This window comes from Entelurus aequoreus, linkage group LG06 (assembly GCF_033978785.1).
Source record: "Entelurus aequoreus isolate RoL-2023_Sb linkage group LG06, RoL_Eaeq_v1.1, whole genome shotgun sequence".
NCBI lineage: Eukaryota > Metazoa > Chordata > Actinopteri > Syngnathiformes > Syngnathidae > Entelurus > Entelurus aequoreus.
In genome coordinates, this window is record NC_084736.1 from 8,139,884 (window position 1) to 8,156,559 (window position 16,676).

The 16,676-nt window shown below is 39.9% G+C and overlaps 1 protein-coding gene across 3 annotated transcripts in view; it reads right to left on the reverse strand.

The window, feature by feature from the left end:
- Nucleotides 1–16,676, reverse strand: part of LOC133651803 (protein tweety homolog 3-like) — a 58,187-nt gene that overhangs the window by 15,881 nt on the left and 25,630 nt on the right. For all 3 annotated transcript variants that reach the window (XM_062049937.1, XM_062049939.1, XM_062049936.1), the window contains exons 4-12: nucleotides 16,394–16,505; nucleotides 16,083–16,300; nucleotides 15,598–15,693; nucleotides 13,523–13,595; nucleotides 13,374–13,449; nucleotides 8,584–8,639; nucleotides 6,303–6,395; nucleotides 5,806–5,898; nucleotides 957–1,093 (exon numbers count right to left, since the gene is read on the reverse strand). In XM_062049937.1, the coding sequence (XP_061905921.1) occupies nucleotides 957–1,093; nucleotides 5,806–5,898; nucleotides 6,303–6,395; nucleotides 8,584–8,639; nucleotides 13,374–13,449; nucleotides 13,523–13,595; nucleotides 15,598–15,693; nucleotides 16,083–16,300; nucleotides 16,394–16,505 (954 nt within the window). The remainder of the gene's footprint in view (nucleotides 1–956; nucleotides 1,094–5,805; nucleotides 5,899–6,302; nucleotides 6,396–8,583; nucleotides 8,640–13,373; nucleotides 13,450–13,522; nucleotides 13,596–15,597; nucleotides 15,694–16,082; nucleotides 16,301–16,393; nucleotides 16,506–16,676) is intronic.

Genomic DNA, 16,676 nt, shown 5'->3' on the forward strand with positions numbered 1-16,676 from the left:
ATCCTAAAATCATTTTTAAGGTTGTATTTTTTCTCTAAAATTGTCTTTCTGAAAGTCATAAGAAGCAAAGTAAAAAAAATTATGAATTTATTTAAACAAGTGAAGACCAAGTCTTTCAAATATTTTCTTGGATTTTCAAATTCTATTTGAGTTTTGTCTCTCTTACAATTAAAAATGTCGAGCACAGCGAGACCAGCTTGCTAGTAAATAAATACAATTTAAAAAATAAAGGCAGCTCACTGGTAAGTGCTGCTATTTGAGCTATTTTTAGAACAGGCCAGCGGGCTACTCATCTGGTCCTTACGGGCTACCTGGTGCCCGCGGGCACCGCGTTGGTGACCCCTGTTGTAGATCATAAATCATGCCACTCACCCTAATAGCACAAGGATGAGGACTTAGTCCGACAAGTTCGTACACGTTGACAGTCAATTTAGACCTGGAAATGGCGACAACAACACGAAAAGACGCTTGGCTCCATATTCCTTTTCTTTGCGATTATGAGTCATTCTTGAGCTAAACGGGACTATAACAATACTTTATCAGTCGGCATCCTAATGACAGCAGACATCGTACCGTAATGTTTGTTGGCTCCCATGAAGTCTGCAATGAGTAGTAGTACTTTCTGAAATTAATGCACCGCATATGCTTAAAATGAGCAAATTACGTAAATATTAAATGTTATTATAAATGTGTCCGTTACTACATTACATATATATTTACAGCATGAATATAAAACCTTCATGGAGGTGTTTCAATGTTTTTCTAAGGGCTTTATAGGCAGAATAGAGCGATTCCTATAGGCTGTATTGTAAGCGGACTTTTAATCACGTTTGTTTACTATTTAGAATGCATTAAAAAAAATTCTCTTTACATATAAGGATTGTGAATATTAGGCAAAATCCCCCAAAAATGCAGGTCCCCTTCAAAAAGCCTCTACAGTTTCAGGGCTTACTGACCGTTTGCTGTGCCAGGTATGAGGTACGCTGCAGACAATGGAGCTGAACATGAGGGCCGTCACAAAGGAGAAGAGCACCAGGTAGATGAGGCCCTCCAGTGCGTCGTAGCACACCCCGGTCACAGCCTGGACGTAGTCCTGCAAATTGGAGCGACGGCAGGGATAAAAAGCAGACCTAATAATGACAACACAGGATGCGAGAGTTTCTATTTTCACATTTCGTGGTTTTTTGCGATTCTAACTAGGTCAAAGTGCTGAGCTCACAGTTGGCACGCACACACACACACACACACACACACACACACACACACACACACACACACACACGCACGCACACACACACGCACACACACACGCACACACACACACACACACACACACTCACACAGACACACGTACATTCTTGTATTTGTTACCTTCTTGAGACCTCCGAAAAATGCCTACCTCTTTAGGACCAACCTTTCTAGATATACTGTATATAGATTTGTATATACAACATTAATAATATATAAATACTATGCACATATAAAAAAGTCAAGCTTTTAGTAATTTTTTTTAATTTAATTTTTTGTTGTACCGTATTTTTCGGATTATAAATCGCTCCGGAGTATAAATCGCACCGGCCGAAAATGCATCATAAAGAAGGAAAACTGGAGTATAAGTCGCATTTTTTGGGGAAATTTATTTGATAAAACCCAACACCAAGAATAGACATTTGAAAGGCAATTTAAAATAAATAAATAGTGAACAAGTGTACGTTATATGAGGCATAAATAACCAACTGAGAATGTGCCTGGTATGTTAACGTAACATATAATGGTAAGAGTCATTCAAATAACTATAACATATAGAACATGCTATACGTTTACCAAACAATCTGTCACTCCTAATGGCTAAATCCGATGAAATCTTATAAGTCTAGTCTCTTACGTGAATGAGCTAAATAATATTATTTGATATTTTACGGTAACGTGTTAATAATTTCACACATAAGTCGCTCCTGAGTATGAGTCGCACTCCCGGCCAAACTATGAAAAAAACTGCAAGTTATAGTCCGAAAAATACGGTAATTGGTTTTTAATATTCATTACTTCAAGTTATTACAGTTTGTCTCTCTATACATATGTATTTATTTTTTTTAATTAATTTTGGCCAAAGGGGGCATATTTAAATTTCTTACACACACTTGTTATTACATATGTTGGCCAGAGGGGGAGCATTTGAAATGTTTACACACACTTGTTATTTCATATGTTGACCAGAGGGGGGGCACTTATAAAACAGACAAATAGTCAATTTGAAAAATTCCTCCTTTTTGGGCGCACCCTAATTTTGACAGATTTCACCACCAGGGGTGCAAATGAGACATTCTCTATTACAGGGGTCACCAACGCGGTGCCCGCGGGCACCAGGTAGCCCGTAAGGACCAGATGAGTAGCCCGCTGGCCTGTTCTAAAAATAGCTCAAATAGCAGCACTTACCAGTGAGCTGCCTCTATTTTTTAAATTGTATTTATTTACTAGCAAGCTGGTCTCACTGTGCTCGACATTTTTAATTCTAAGAGAGACAAAACTCAAATAGAATTTGAAAATCCAAGAAAATATTTTAAAGACTTGGTCTTCACTTGTTTAAATAAATTCATTATTTTTTTTACTTTGCTTCTTATAACTTTCAGAAAGACAATTTTAGAGAAAAAAATACCACCTTAAAAATGATTTTAGGATTTTTAAACACATATACCTTTTTACCTTTTAAATTCCTTCCTCTTATTTCCTGACAATTTAAATCAATGTTCAAATAAAAAAAAAATTTTATTGTAAAGAATAATAAATACATTTTAATTTAATTCTTCATTTTAGCTTCTGTTTTTTCGACGAAGAATATTTGTGAAATATTTCTTCAAACTTATCATGATTAAAATGCAAAAAAATTATTCTGGCAAATCTAGAAAATCTGTAGAATCAAATTTAAATCTTATTTCAAAGTCTTTAGAATTTCTTTTATAATGTTTGTTCTGGAAAATCTAGAAGAAATAACGATTTGTCTTTGTTAGAAATATAGCTTGGTCCAATTTGTTATATATTCTAACAAAGTGCAGATTGGATTTTAACCTATTTAAAACATGTCATCAAAATTCTAAAATTAATCTTAATCAGGAAAAATTACTAATGATGTTCCATAAATTACTTTTTTAATGTTTTCAAAAAGATTCGAATTAGCTAGTTTTTCTCTTCTTTTTTTCGGTTGAATTTTAAAGAGTCGAAATTGAAGATAAACTATGTTTCAAAATTTAATTGTCATTTTTTTCATGTTTTCTCCTCCTTCAAACCGTTCAATTAAGTGTAAATATCATTAATTATTAATAATAACATAGAGTTAAAGGCCTACTGAAACCCACTACTACCGACCACGCAGTCTGATAGTTTATATATCAATGATGAAATCTTAACATTATAACACATGCCAATACGGCCGGGTTAACTTATAAAGTGACATTTTAAATTTGCCGCTAAACTTCCGGTTCGAAACGCCTCTGAGGATGACGTATGCGCGTGACGTAGCCCGACGAACACGGGTATGCCTTCCACATTGAAGCCGATACGAAAACGCTCTGTTTTCATTTCATAATTCCACAGTATTCTGGACATCTGTGTTCGTGAATCTGTTTCAATCATGTTCATTGCATTATGGAGAAGGAAGCCAAGCAAGCAAAGAAGAAAGTTGTCGGTGCGAAATGGACGTATTTTTCGAACGTAGTCAGCCACAACAGTACACAGCCGGCGCTTCTTTGTTTACATTCCCGAAAGATGCAGTCAAGATGGAAGAACTCGGATAACAGAGACTCTAACCAGGAGGACTTTTGATTTGGATACACAGACGCCTGTAGAGAACTGGGACAACACAGACTCTTACCAGGATTACTTTGATTTGGATGACAAAGACGCAGACGTGCTACTGTGAGTATGCAGCTTTGGCTTTTTTTTGCGTATGTACGTAACTTTTTTAAAATATATAAGCTTTATGAACCTTGGGTTAGGTGAACGGTCTTTTGGGCTGAGTGATTGTGTGTGTTGATCATGTGTTTGAATTGTATTGGCGTGTTCTATGGAGCTAGGAGCTAGCAGAGGAGCTAGGAGCTAGCATAACACGTACCGTACCGTAAGTGCGCGTCACGTACGTAACTTTTTAAAAATATATAAGCTTTATGAACCTTGGGTTAGGTGAACGGTCTTTTGGGCTGAGTGATTGTGTGTGTTGATCGGGTGTTTGAATTGTATTGGCGTGTTCTATGGAGCTAGGAGCTAGCAGAGGAGCTAGGAGCTAGCATAACAAACACGCAGGTGTTATTATGCAGGATTAATTTGTGGCATATTAAATATAAGCCTGGTTGTGTTGTGGCTAATAGAGTATATATATGTCTTGTGTTTATTTACTGTTGTAGTCATTCCCAGCTGAATATCAGGTACCGTGAGTATGCAGCCTTGGCTGCTAAACATTCGATAACTTGACCGTATGTGCGCGTCACGTACGTAACTTTTTAAAAATATATAAGCTTTATGAACCTTGGGTTAGGTAAACGGTCTTTTGGGCTGAGTGATTGTGTGTGTTGATCAGGTGTTTGAATTGTATTGGCGTGTTCTATGGAGCTAGGAGCTAGCAGAGGAGCTAGGAGCTAGCATAACAAACACGCAGGTGTTTTTATGCAGGATTAATTTGTGGCATATTAAATATAAGCCTGGTTGTGTTGTGGCTAATAGAGTATATATATGTCTTGTGTTTATTTACTGTTGTAGTCATTCCCAGCTGAATATCAGGTCACCCCCGGCTCTCACAGCATCTTCCCTATCTGAATAGCTTCAACTCCCCACTAGTCCTTCACTTGCACTTTACTCATCCACAAATCTTTCATCCTCGCTCAAATTAATGGGGAAATTGTCGCTTTCTCGGTCCGAATCTCTCTCACTTCATGCGGCCATCATTGTAAACAATAGGGAACTTTGCGTATATGTTCAACTGACTACGTCACGCTACTTCCGGTAGGTGCAAGCCTTTTTTTTATCAGATACCAAAAGTTGCAATCTTTATCGTCGTTGTTCTATACTAAATCCTTTCAGCAAAAATATGGCAATATCGCGAAATGATCAAGTATGACACATAGAATAGATCTGCTATCCCCGTTTAAATAAAAAAAATTCATTTCAGTAGGCCTTTAAAGGTAAATTGAGCAAATTGGCTATTTCTGGCAATTTATTTAAGTGTGTATCAAACTGGTAGCCCTTCGCATTAATCAGTACCCAAGAAGTAGCTCTTAGTTTCAAAAAGGTTGGTGACCCCTGCTCTAATAGATACAATGGTTTTTCCGTATTGGGACCATGATTTCAGTCCTAACTTGTTCACCGATCCTCATATGGAAGGTACTTTTGCTTGTTGATGTGCCAAGAAGGGTAGAAATACAAGAACACACACACACACACACAGGAAGCCGCACATTTTCTCTCTTACATTCAGAAAGCACTACATAAACCCTCCCAACCCCCCATATGAGGATCTCCATCTTGTATGCATGGCTTGGTAACGGGGGAAAGGCTCGAAGGAGAAGTCAAGACCGTAAGAAGGAAAGGGCGCACATGTGCAATTTGGACGCGACTACAGCGAGTCCTCACAGCGGACAGGAAGTCCCGTGCATGAGTGTTATTTATGAAGACAAGTGGAGTCAGCTGCATGGAAGAAAGGTGCCTTTTATGTAACTTTAGCACTGCACTGCGCTGATGTCACAACACATCAGCGCCCGGCTGGCCACCTTTTCCTTGCGAGCAGAGGAGCAAGGCAGAAATGTCTCGGCGGCTCACCATGTGTAGGCTGCGGCAGTCCACCAGGGCGGTAAGCTGATGAAGGCTGATCTCAGTGGTGTTCAGTATCCCCTGAATCTCCTCCAAGCTCACCTGAAAATTAATGAGGCGGGGAAAAAGACACAGACTTAATGGGGGCGTTAAGCAAACTGAGGTTTGGTAGTAAGCACCATAAATGAATAGCAATGATACTGCAACATAGTAACAATAACAGGATGGTAGCATAGTTTCAATTTATTTAGCAGTTGTGCACCAGTGTAAAAAAAGTCTGCCCCTCATAAATGATTCCACCAGCTCAGCACATTTTGCGCTAAAAATCAGCTGCAGTTTTTGCCCATCAACACACAGGGGGAGGACAATAATGGAGCTCCGCATTGACTGAAAGGCTAATGCAGCTAAATGGACATAATGCAAGGCCCCAGGTGCACTGTGCTTCACTGCGTGTCATCACAAATTAGAACAATGGCGTATGTGAGTCTCGGTGCGCTGAGATGGACCTGAGTCTGTTTGTATTCCCCGGTGGCGGATCGCAGAAGCTCCAGCACGTCGTCCTGCATCTCAACGAGCGCTTTGTGGCTCCCAGAAAGCTTCTGCAAAAGAGAGCATTAGGACTTAGCGGCCCACGCTCATTGTCAATGTTTTGATTTACGCTCATGCACTGCAAAAACTGAAATCTAAGTAAGATGAAATATCTCAAATAAGGGTGATATTTGCTTATTTTCTGTCTGATAAGATAATTCTTCTCACTAAGCAGATTTTATGTTAGAGTGTTTTACTTGTTTTAAGTGTTTTAGTCCTAAATGATCTCAGTAAGATATTACAGCTTGTTGCTGAGATTTGATGACCTATATTGAGTAAAACATGCTTGAAACTAGAATATCAACTGTTGCAAAACTGTGTCATCAACACTCACAAGTATAAAACTACTTTTTTAAAGTAATCATTTCTTATTTCAAGCATGAAAAAAAAAATCATGACTTTGACACAATTTTGTCTCATAATTAAAACAGATGGACTGCTGTTTTATTTTCAATGAAACAATAGAAAATGTGTACTCATATAGTAGTACAGTTGGCACAGTACAGCAAACTGACAGTTAATATTTAAACATTTAAAATGTGACATTTCTAAGAATTTCGAACAGAAATAGTTCATGCACATTCAGATGAATTCTTCAAAATTATAAGTAAACATTTTTTGGCCGGGGGCCTGGCTGTATATATATATATGCATATATATATATATATATATATATATATATATATATATATATATATATATATATATATATATATATATATATATATATATATATATATATATATATATATATATACACACTACTGTTCAAAAGTTTGGGGTCACATTGAAATGTCCTTATTTTTGAAGGAAAAGCACTGTACTTTTCAATGAAGATAACTTTAAACTAGTCTTAACTTTAAAGAAATAAACTCTATACATTGCTAATGTGGTAAATGACTATTCTAGCTGCAAATGTCTGGTTTTTGGTGCAATATCTACATAAGTGTATAGAGGCCCATTTCCAGCAACTATCACTCCAGTGTTCTAATGGTACAATGTGTTTGCTCATTGGCTCAGAAGGCTAATTGATGATTAGAAAACCCTTGTGCAATCATGTTCACACATCTGAAAACAGTTTAGCTCGTTACAGAAGCTACAAAACTGACCTTCCTTTGAGCAGATTGAGTTTCTGGAGCATCACATTTGTGGGGTCAATTAAACGCTCAAAATGGCCAGAAAAAGAGAACTTTCATCTGAAACTCTAGTCTATTCTTGTTCTTAGAAATGAAGGCTATTCCACAAAATTGTTTGGGTAACCCCAAACTTTTGAACGGTAGTGTATATATATATATATATATTCCTCGCGCACTAATTGACTGAAAAAGCACGCACTTGGCGCGATGATGTCATGTTATCGATGGGAAAATGCATTTTTAGACAATATGATTTGCCTGAGCGGCTAGGAGACCCCGAGAGTAACAAGCGGTTGCCTTGTTGTCTTTCCATTAAGAACAATAAATTAGTTTTTAGTATAAGTTTGCTGGTTTCAAGAAATGTAATGCAGAGCGCATATCATTATGTCAAGATAATGGCACTAGCATTTACTTAATTTAATAATATTTTTCAACATATTGAGCAATAAGGTCTCTTTTTTTTCTACCAAGAAAAGTGCACTTGTTATTAGTGAGAATATACTTCTTTTAAGCTATTTTTGGGTTCATTGAGGTTAGCTAATTTTACTTGTTTTGGAAAGTCTTGACAAGCCAAATTTTGTTGTTCTATTGGCAGATAATTTTGCTTAGTTCAAATAAAATACCGCAAATTTTTTTCTTGAACACTGACTTTTTGCAGTGTGTCAAAGCATGCTGTCAGTTTTTAGACGGAAGATGCACACTGTAGGCACTATAGAATATTTTTAACAATAGATGCCTTCAAGCACTCAGAGGCTGTGACTTATTCATGCAGTCAAACTATAGATTATTTGCAAAAAAAAATAAAAAATAGCAAGTCCCATTTCAGTGTAATATCTTTGACCTGAAAACACAATGCGATGCTATTTGCAGTGGGATCGTCAGCATCTTCTCTAGGGCTGTAGTAGTCACTTGCTGTGCCCACAAATTGACACAATATACAAACTATTGATGCAATGTATCCACCAGGATTCGAATAACATCAGCAAACGTTGCGTTAATAGTAAACTATAAGTTTAAAAGGCAAACCCTTGTGATTGTAATTTTGTATTTACAAGCAGCTGACCTGCTGGAAGGGGTTGGTTTGGTCCAAACTGCAACTCAGGTAGTACTTGAGGATTTCTGGGAATTAAACAGAAGGGAACAGATTAGCACACTCTAGGAATGTAGACAAGAACTGAATACATTTGTTAGGAGTTAGAGAAGAACAGGATTTTTTTATAGGACTCTTATGCATTACATCATTGTTTTTCTGCTCATGATGCTGCCATTGATCCAAAGAAAGCCAAATTAATGGGAAGGGATAATAGCTCAGACCGAGAAGAGCAAATGCTCACCCCTCCATCATATGTTGTTTTTTAATAGATTGTTAATGAGTTGAAGGACTGTGCTTCTTTCGGGAACAATACAAAACAAAATGGCTGATAAAATTTTAGAGCGTGTGTTTTTTTTCATGTTTTTCGTGCTCAAAATGCATATGTTTTTGCTAGAGTACACGTTTTGGCACACAGTTTTCAAGTACGCAAATGGAGATTTCGTTGCAGGAATAAGAATAATTAAAAATGAAGCCTTCCACCTTCATGCTCAGACCCTAATGTTTTGATGATCGTTAAGTTTCTGAACTCTGTTACATCTTACTGTACTTTCTCATCGGCTCTCTGTATTGCTAAGAAGTTAATAACAGGGGTGCATGATAAAGATGGGACAGAAAATTGTCGGGCTGACATGAGGGATTCCATCAATCCATTCCGCTTATCCGAAGAAAGCAACTCATTTCGGCCGCTTGTACCCGGGATCTTGTCCTTTCAGTAATAACCCAAAACTCATGACTAGAGATGTCCGATAATGGCTTTTTTGCCGATATCCGATATTGTCCAACTCTTAATTACCGATTCCGATATCAACCGATACCGATATATACAGTCGTGGAATTAACACATTATTATGCCTAATTTTGTCGTGATGCCCTGCTGGATGCATTAAACAATGTAACAAGGTTTTCCAAAATAAATCAACTCAATTTATGGAAAAAAATGCCAACATGGCACTGCCATATTTATTATTGAAGTCACAAAGTGCATTATTTTTTTTAAGATGCCTCAAAACAGCAGCTTGGAATTTGGGGCATGCTCTCCCTGAGAGAGCAGGAAGAAGTTGAGGTGGGCGGGGTTGGGGGGGCGGGTTGGGGGCAGCGGGAGGTGTATATTGTAGCGTCCCGAAAGAGTTAGTGCTGTAAGGGGTTCTGGGTATTTGTTGTGTTGTGTTTATGTTGCGTTACGGTGCGGATGTTCTCCCGAAATGTGTTTGTCATTCTTGTTTGGTGTGGGTTCACAGTGTGGTGCATATTTGTAACAGTGTTAAAGTTGTTTATACGGCCACCCTCAGTGTGACCTGTATGGTTGTTGACCAAGTATGCATTGCATTCACTTGTGTGTGTGAAAAGTTGTAGGTATTATGTGATTGGACCGGCACGCAAGGGCAGTGTCTTTAAGGTTCATTGGCGCGCTGTACTTCTCCCTACGTCCGTGTAACAAGTCATAAATTTTACTTTTTGAAACCGATAACGAAAATTTCTGAACCGATACTGATAATTTCCGATATTACATTTTAAAGCATTTATCGGCAGCCCGATATTATCAGACATCTCTACTCATGACCAAAGGTGAGGATGGGAACATAGACTGACCAGTAAATTGAGAGCTTTGCCTTCTGGCTCAGTTCCTTTTTCACCACTACAGATCGATACACGGTCCGCATCACTGCAGATGCCTGACCAATCCACCTGTCAATCTCACGAGCCACTATTCCCTCACTCGTGAACAAGACTCTGAAGTACTTGAATTTCTCCACTTGGGGCAAGATCCGAGGGATTATGATGTTATAAATCCGATGAAAAATAGCTTCGATAAAATAACAGGTCAGGGTCAGGGTAAACTTTATTCTTGGGCATTGTGTTACATTATTGCTTCACAAGGTACAAACAACCAACAACACTCCAATGAAGTAAAATGGCCCGTACTGTGGGTTAGGGTGAGCAAATCAAGCGCTCCTTTTCTCCTGCTCTAAACGGCCTGAGCTGACTCTAAACAAGTGTGGCATTGTTCGTGTGAGGCTTCCTCACTGCTTCAGAGGAAACGTTTGTACCAAATGTCCTGCAAACATTCCGTGTGGGGAAAAAACATTGCGCATCAACACATCAAACCTTATCCGCCACCTGAAACGCATAAACTGCCTGTAAACAAACACGCCGTTGACCATGTGGGACTTCTTCAGTGTTTCAGAGGAAGACATTTTGCATGCTATTTGCGCCAAATGTTCTGCAAACATTTCACAAGGAGGGAAAGAACATTGAGCTTCGACACATCAAACCTCATCAGCTACCTGCAATGCTAGCATTGCAACCTACAAAGATGCCTGCGCTGTTAAAGGCCTACTGAAATGATTTTTTTTTTATTTAAACAGGAATAGCAGATCCATTCTATGTGTCATACTTGATCATTTCGCGATATTGCCATATTTTTGCTGAAAGGATTTAGTAGAGAAAATCGACGATAAAGTTCGCAACTTTTGGTCTCTGATAAAAAAAAGCCTTGCCCCTACCGGAAGTAGCGTGACGTAGTCAGTTGTTCACTTCCTCATATTTTCCTATTGTTATTAACGCAGCTAGAGCTATTCGGACCGAGAAAGCGACGATTATCCCATTAATTTGAAAGATTCGTGGATGAGGAACGTTAGAGTGACGGACTAGAATGCAGTGAAATACATATCTTTTTTCGCTCTGACCGTAACTTAGGTACAAGCTGGCTCATTGGATTCCACACTCTCTCCTTTTTCTATTGTGGAGCACGGATTTGTATTTTAAACCACCTCGGATACTATATCCTCTTGAAAATGAGAGTCGAGAACGCGAAATGGACATTCACAGTGACTTTTATCTCCACGACAATACATCGACGAAGCTCTTTAGCTACTGAGCTAACGTGATAGCATCTGTCTCAAATGCAGATAGAAACAAAATAAATAAATCCTTGACTGGAAGGATAGACAGAAGATCAACAATACTATTAAACCATGTACATGTAACTACACGGTTAATAATTCTCAGCCTGGCAAAGCTTAACAATGCTGTTGCTAACGATGCTAAGGGCTAACTTAGCAACTGGAGCTCACAGAGCTATGATAAAAACATTAGCGCTCCACCTACGCCAGCCAGCCCTCATCAACACCCGTGCTCACCTGCGTTCCAGCGATCGACGGCGCGACGAAGGACTTCACCCCAACACAGATGCGAAGGCAGCTAGCATCGGCTGGCGCGTCTGCTATCCAAGTAAGTCCTTCTTGTTGTGTTGCTACAGCCAGCCGCTAATACACCGATCCCACCTACAACTTTCTTCTTTGCAATCTCCATTGTTCATTAAACAAATTGCAAAAGATTCACCAACACAGATGTCCAGAATACTGTGGAATTATGAAATGAAAACAGAGCTTTTTGTATTGGCTTCAATGGGCTACCGATACTCCTGTTTCACTGGCTACGTCACGCGCATACGTCATCACCCAAAGGCGTTTTCAACCGGAAGTTTAGCGAGAAATTTAAAATTGCACTTTATAAGTTAACCCGGCCGTATTGGCATGTGTTGCAATGTTAAGATTTCATCATTGATATATAAACTATCAGACTGCGTGGTCGGTAGTAGTGGCTTTCAGTAGGCCTTTAAAGAAGCTGCCCTAAAGCCAGCCGTAAAGAAAATATAAAAGATATACAATAAGTAATTGTTTACCGGTCTTGAGAAGCAGGAAGTTATCTGTATCGTCTTGGAAAAAAAATATTGTACATACCTAGTAATTCATTAGATTAATGAATTGTTGTTATATTTTAAATTTTGCGGATTTGTTCAGAGTTTTTGCTGTATATTATGTTTATTTTTAAATGTAACTGTGAAGGAGCCATTGTAAGTTTACAAGCTGGGCTGAAAAAGGACCAACAAATACTAAGTGATGTGCAAGCAAGCACACATCAATGCTGACTCATGAGACGTTTAAGAAGATACCGGTAACCACATCTGCCACAAACAGCTACAAGACAATATCAAGAGCAGCACATTTCCTGAAGTGGAACACAGTTTGTTTTCATGCTGCTAAACAAAACACAATAACAGGCATGAAGCAAACTTGTCTATGGTTCTTTGCGGTTACTTCTGAATCACATTTCCACCTTAGAAGAAAGCTTTGGTTGTGACTCATGCTAATTGGGATTGATGATAAAATCAAAAAAGAATCACATGACGGCTTCAAAGAATACAGCTTGTGCAAGCTCAATAAAAATTGGCCTATTCCCTGCAGCTTTTGTCAAACGCTTGGAAACTCAACCGCAAGGAACTCGGGCCTACTCAACACAGTGAATGGGCATTCAATTTTTAGCGTCACAATTCCTAAATAGATTTGTAGCCTTTAGCGGTGAGGAAAAATAGAACATATGTCCGAAATACTTTGATAACAGTGGAGTCTATTGCACTATTCCATTCATCGTATTTGCCTCTACACAAGCCTCTCTGTCTTTAAAAATGTTCTTTCTGCAACCATGCCTCATCGTTTGACCAATTACTAAAATGAGCTGTAGTCTATAGAAGCTTCTGTTCAGCCTAAAATGGTATCCCGTTGCCCTGTGACACGGCTGGCAGCCACTACTAGGGGCTTTTTTCATAAGCGGCGCAAAAGGCCTGCTCTTTAGAACAATGCCATCTCACTGCTGCGCAATAATCGCGGCATTGAGTGCAGCAAAAAAGGATGTGGTGAAGGCCCCTTTAGAGATGACAGTGAGAACACAAGTCGTCATAACGTGCATAATAATCCTACCTTGATTGATGACTCCATGCTGGTTTGCTACTTGGATTACGTACATGTCAGGAGCCACGCAGAAGTCACTGGAGGTCTAGGAGAGTTGAAGGGATGAAGGATATCACATCAAATACAGAAAGATATCATCTATACAAATGGACACCTACCACAGAGGCGGCAATTTCCAGACCGAGTGAGGCCCAACTGACCACCAGAGCCAAAACACCAAACAAGCACACCCTGTCAAGAGAACCACACGATTGAAACTGTAAACTTGATACAGTCTTGAAGAATGTACTTACACTTATGTATGTCTACATAATTTAATAATACTGCAATCATGCTTTTACGGATACTGTACAATGATGCATAAATTTACGAGTATATTGAGATAAAAGCTCTGCTTTTCACTATGCTTTAAATTGTGAGCATAAATTGGAGGTAGGAGCCTCCTCATTACTCATGAGCATACTGATTGTTAGAACAAACCCCGTAAGATCCACCCCTAAACATCCGGTCATACTAGCTAGAAGTCCACATACATTTTTTTTTTGTGAGTGACAGTGCTGAGAAGAACAATCAGATGATATTCATTGAACTAAAGAAATAATAGAAAATTATCAAAAACGTGACAGACCTGGCAAGGCAATGGTAGTCGGCAGACTCGGCACCGTACTGGAGCACCAGCAAGGTCGTACTATCTTTCTATCTGTGTGCTTCTAATTGTTTTACAACTTTCTTTATTTATTGTCAAACATATTCAGTCTTATGAAACTTGCAAAGCACCCACTCTCTGTCTCACCTTTAGATGCCAAGACACATTTGCTAGCGTTAGCTGTCGCAAGCTGACTCGCCAGCTTGTAGCAGTCCTAAGCGGCCTCCAAGCCACGGTGAACTGGTTGAGGCGCGTACTAGATTTAGCCCTTTAGCTAGTCCTCCACCCCTGTCTATCGGGTACCACACCTTAGCCATAGGGGACTCCATTACGTGGAACATACATCTTAGTAAACCAGCCATAATTAGGTGTATTCCTGGGGCCAGAGCACTTGACATTGAAGGTAGTCTTAGGGAGCTGACTCGCAACATGCCTCGTAAACACGTATGACAGGCTAACCGCGTCACTAGCTACGCAAACATAGTTGTATACATCGGCTCCAATGACACTAGGATGAGACAGTCAGAGATTACAAAGAGGAACATAGCTAGGATCCTGGACTAACGTTTATTGATAATTGGCCCTCTTTCTGGGGCAAACCAGGCTTGCTGAGGAGGGACGGCCTTCACGGTCTCCAGAAATGTAGACCACTATTTGAATCAACCTTGACTAACTACACTAGAGCACGCTCGGACACAGGCAATTACAGTGTCTGTTAGTCCGGGTGAAGAGTCAGTTAAGCTAGAACTAACCAACCATGTGATCGAAATTATTTAAGGCGCATTACACAAAATAAACGTATTGTTATTAATATCAGTACTACGGATACCATTAAGAATAATTCCTCAAAACAGCCCACTATCTATAATATGAGCTTTTTAAAACATCAGATCATTGTCTCCCAAAACGTTATTAGTTAATGAAGCAACAATCTTAACGTCATTGGTCCCAGCGAAACCTGGCTAAAACCAGATGAATTTTTCCTGCTTAACGAGGCATCCCGTCCCCTTAAAAGGGGTTGAGGGGGGTCACACTAATGTCCAATGAAAACCTTAATCTTACCCCTAACCTAAGTAATAAATATAAATTATTTGAGGTGCTCACTATGAGGTCTGTCACACTGCTACCTCTCTCTCTGGCTGTTATCTTTCGCCCCTTTGGGCCCTATTTGGACTTTATCCGTGAATTTTCAGAGTTTGTCGCTGATCTAGTGACGCACGCAGATAGTATAATTATAATGGGGGATTTTAATATCCATATAAATACCCCTTCAGACCCTCTGTGCGTGGTGCTCCATAATAAATGAACCCATGCATCGCAACAGTAATACGATAGACCTAGTCCTTGTCTGGGGTGTCACCACCTCCACAATTATGGTACTCCCACTGGGCGCAAACCAGTGACCAAAAAATCCCCAGCGACTGAGAAACCAGGAAAGACAGCTAAAAGCCCTGAGCTGTCAGTTCATTGTCTAGCACTGTTCTTAAGGTGTCAGGAAGTGCGCGCACTGCCACACTAGGTGGCATCCATTTTCCAAATATACTTAACTGTGAGACAGTTACATGCCATCTCATGGTGGAGACTCACCCAATGAGGGTCGCCTTGGAGTTTCGAATGAGGCCAAACAGCACCAGCAGACAAATGAGGATATCGAACAGCAGCAGACCAAGGTAGCCCAGCCACCTGTAAGCATACATACACAAAAAAATAGTGAGCGCTACTATCACATGATTATTTTTGCTACTTTTTTTGACAGTGACTGATGCTGCATGCATGGAACTGTAGCGGACCACTGAAGAACCTACACCATAGTCCATATGCAAAAGGAAAATGAATCCCAAAGAAGGCAGATGAGACTGAAACCTGGTAAAAGTGAAAGATAGTATCTTTGCTCATTAGCTTAAGCACATTTATGACTCAATCTAATGTAGGTCCAAAGCTAGAGAGACAACATGCCAGTGTATCACTGCTTCATCCTTATTTAGCTACATGACAGGGGCAAAATATTAGAAACATTTTGTAGATGCAGTGATGTTTACCAATTGAAGCGAATAGTAGTTTTTCTGGCTCACCTGTACCAGTCGTACAGCTCGATCCTGACAGCCAGCTCCTCCAGGGAGATTGTGTTGTCCCAGAAAGGAATCTCCACCATCTGTCTGACAAGCTCATCCAGCTGGCCCTGCAGCTTTTGGATGATGGACTGGTAGTCTGCATTCTGCGCGTACTGGCTCTCGAGTTGCTGCAGCTTTTCATCTATGGTCTGGTTCAGCGAGGACGTACCGTTGGAAACCTGGACCCGGCGAGGGGACAGTCATGGTGAAGAAGGAATGTGAAACTTCGGTCTGGCTGAGTTATGAAACGCTTTGGTTTTATGTGCCCTCACCAGATACTGCACACCAGTGATTGTGCGGTTTGCGTGGCGCAGGGAATACGTCAGCCGGTTCACTCCATCACAAGTCTCGCCGTTCCCATAGAAACCGACAGCAATGCCAGCGCTGGGAGGAGACAAAGGGAATAAGGAAAGGGAGGAGAGACGAGCGAGGGGGCGGGAAGGGGATTTGCTTAAAAAGACAAACGGACGAGGGAGATGGTGAGCCAGGGAGGAGGAGGAGGCATGTGAACCCCAAATTAACCCCAGCAGTTCAGACGCCACTCGGCCAGGCTTC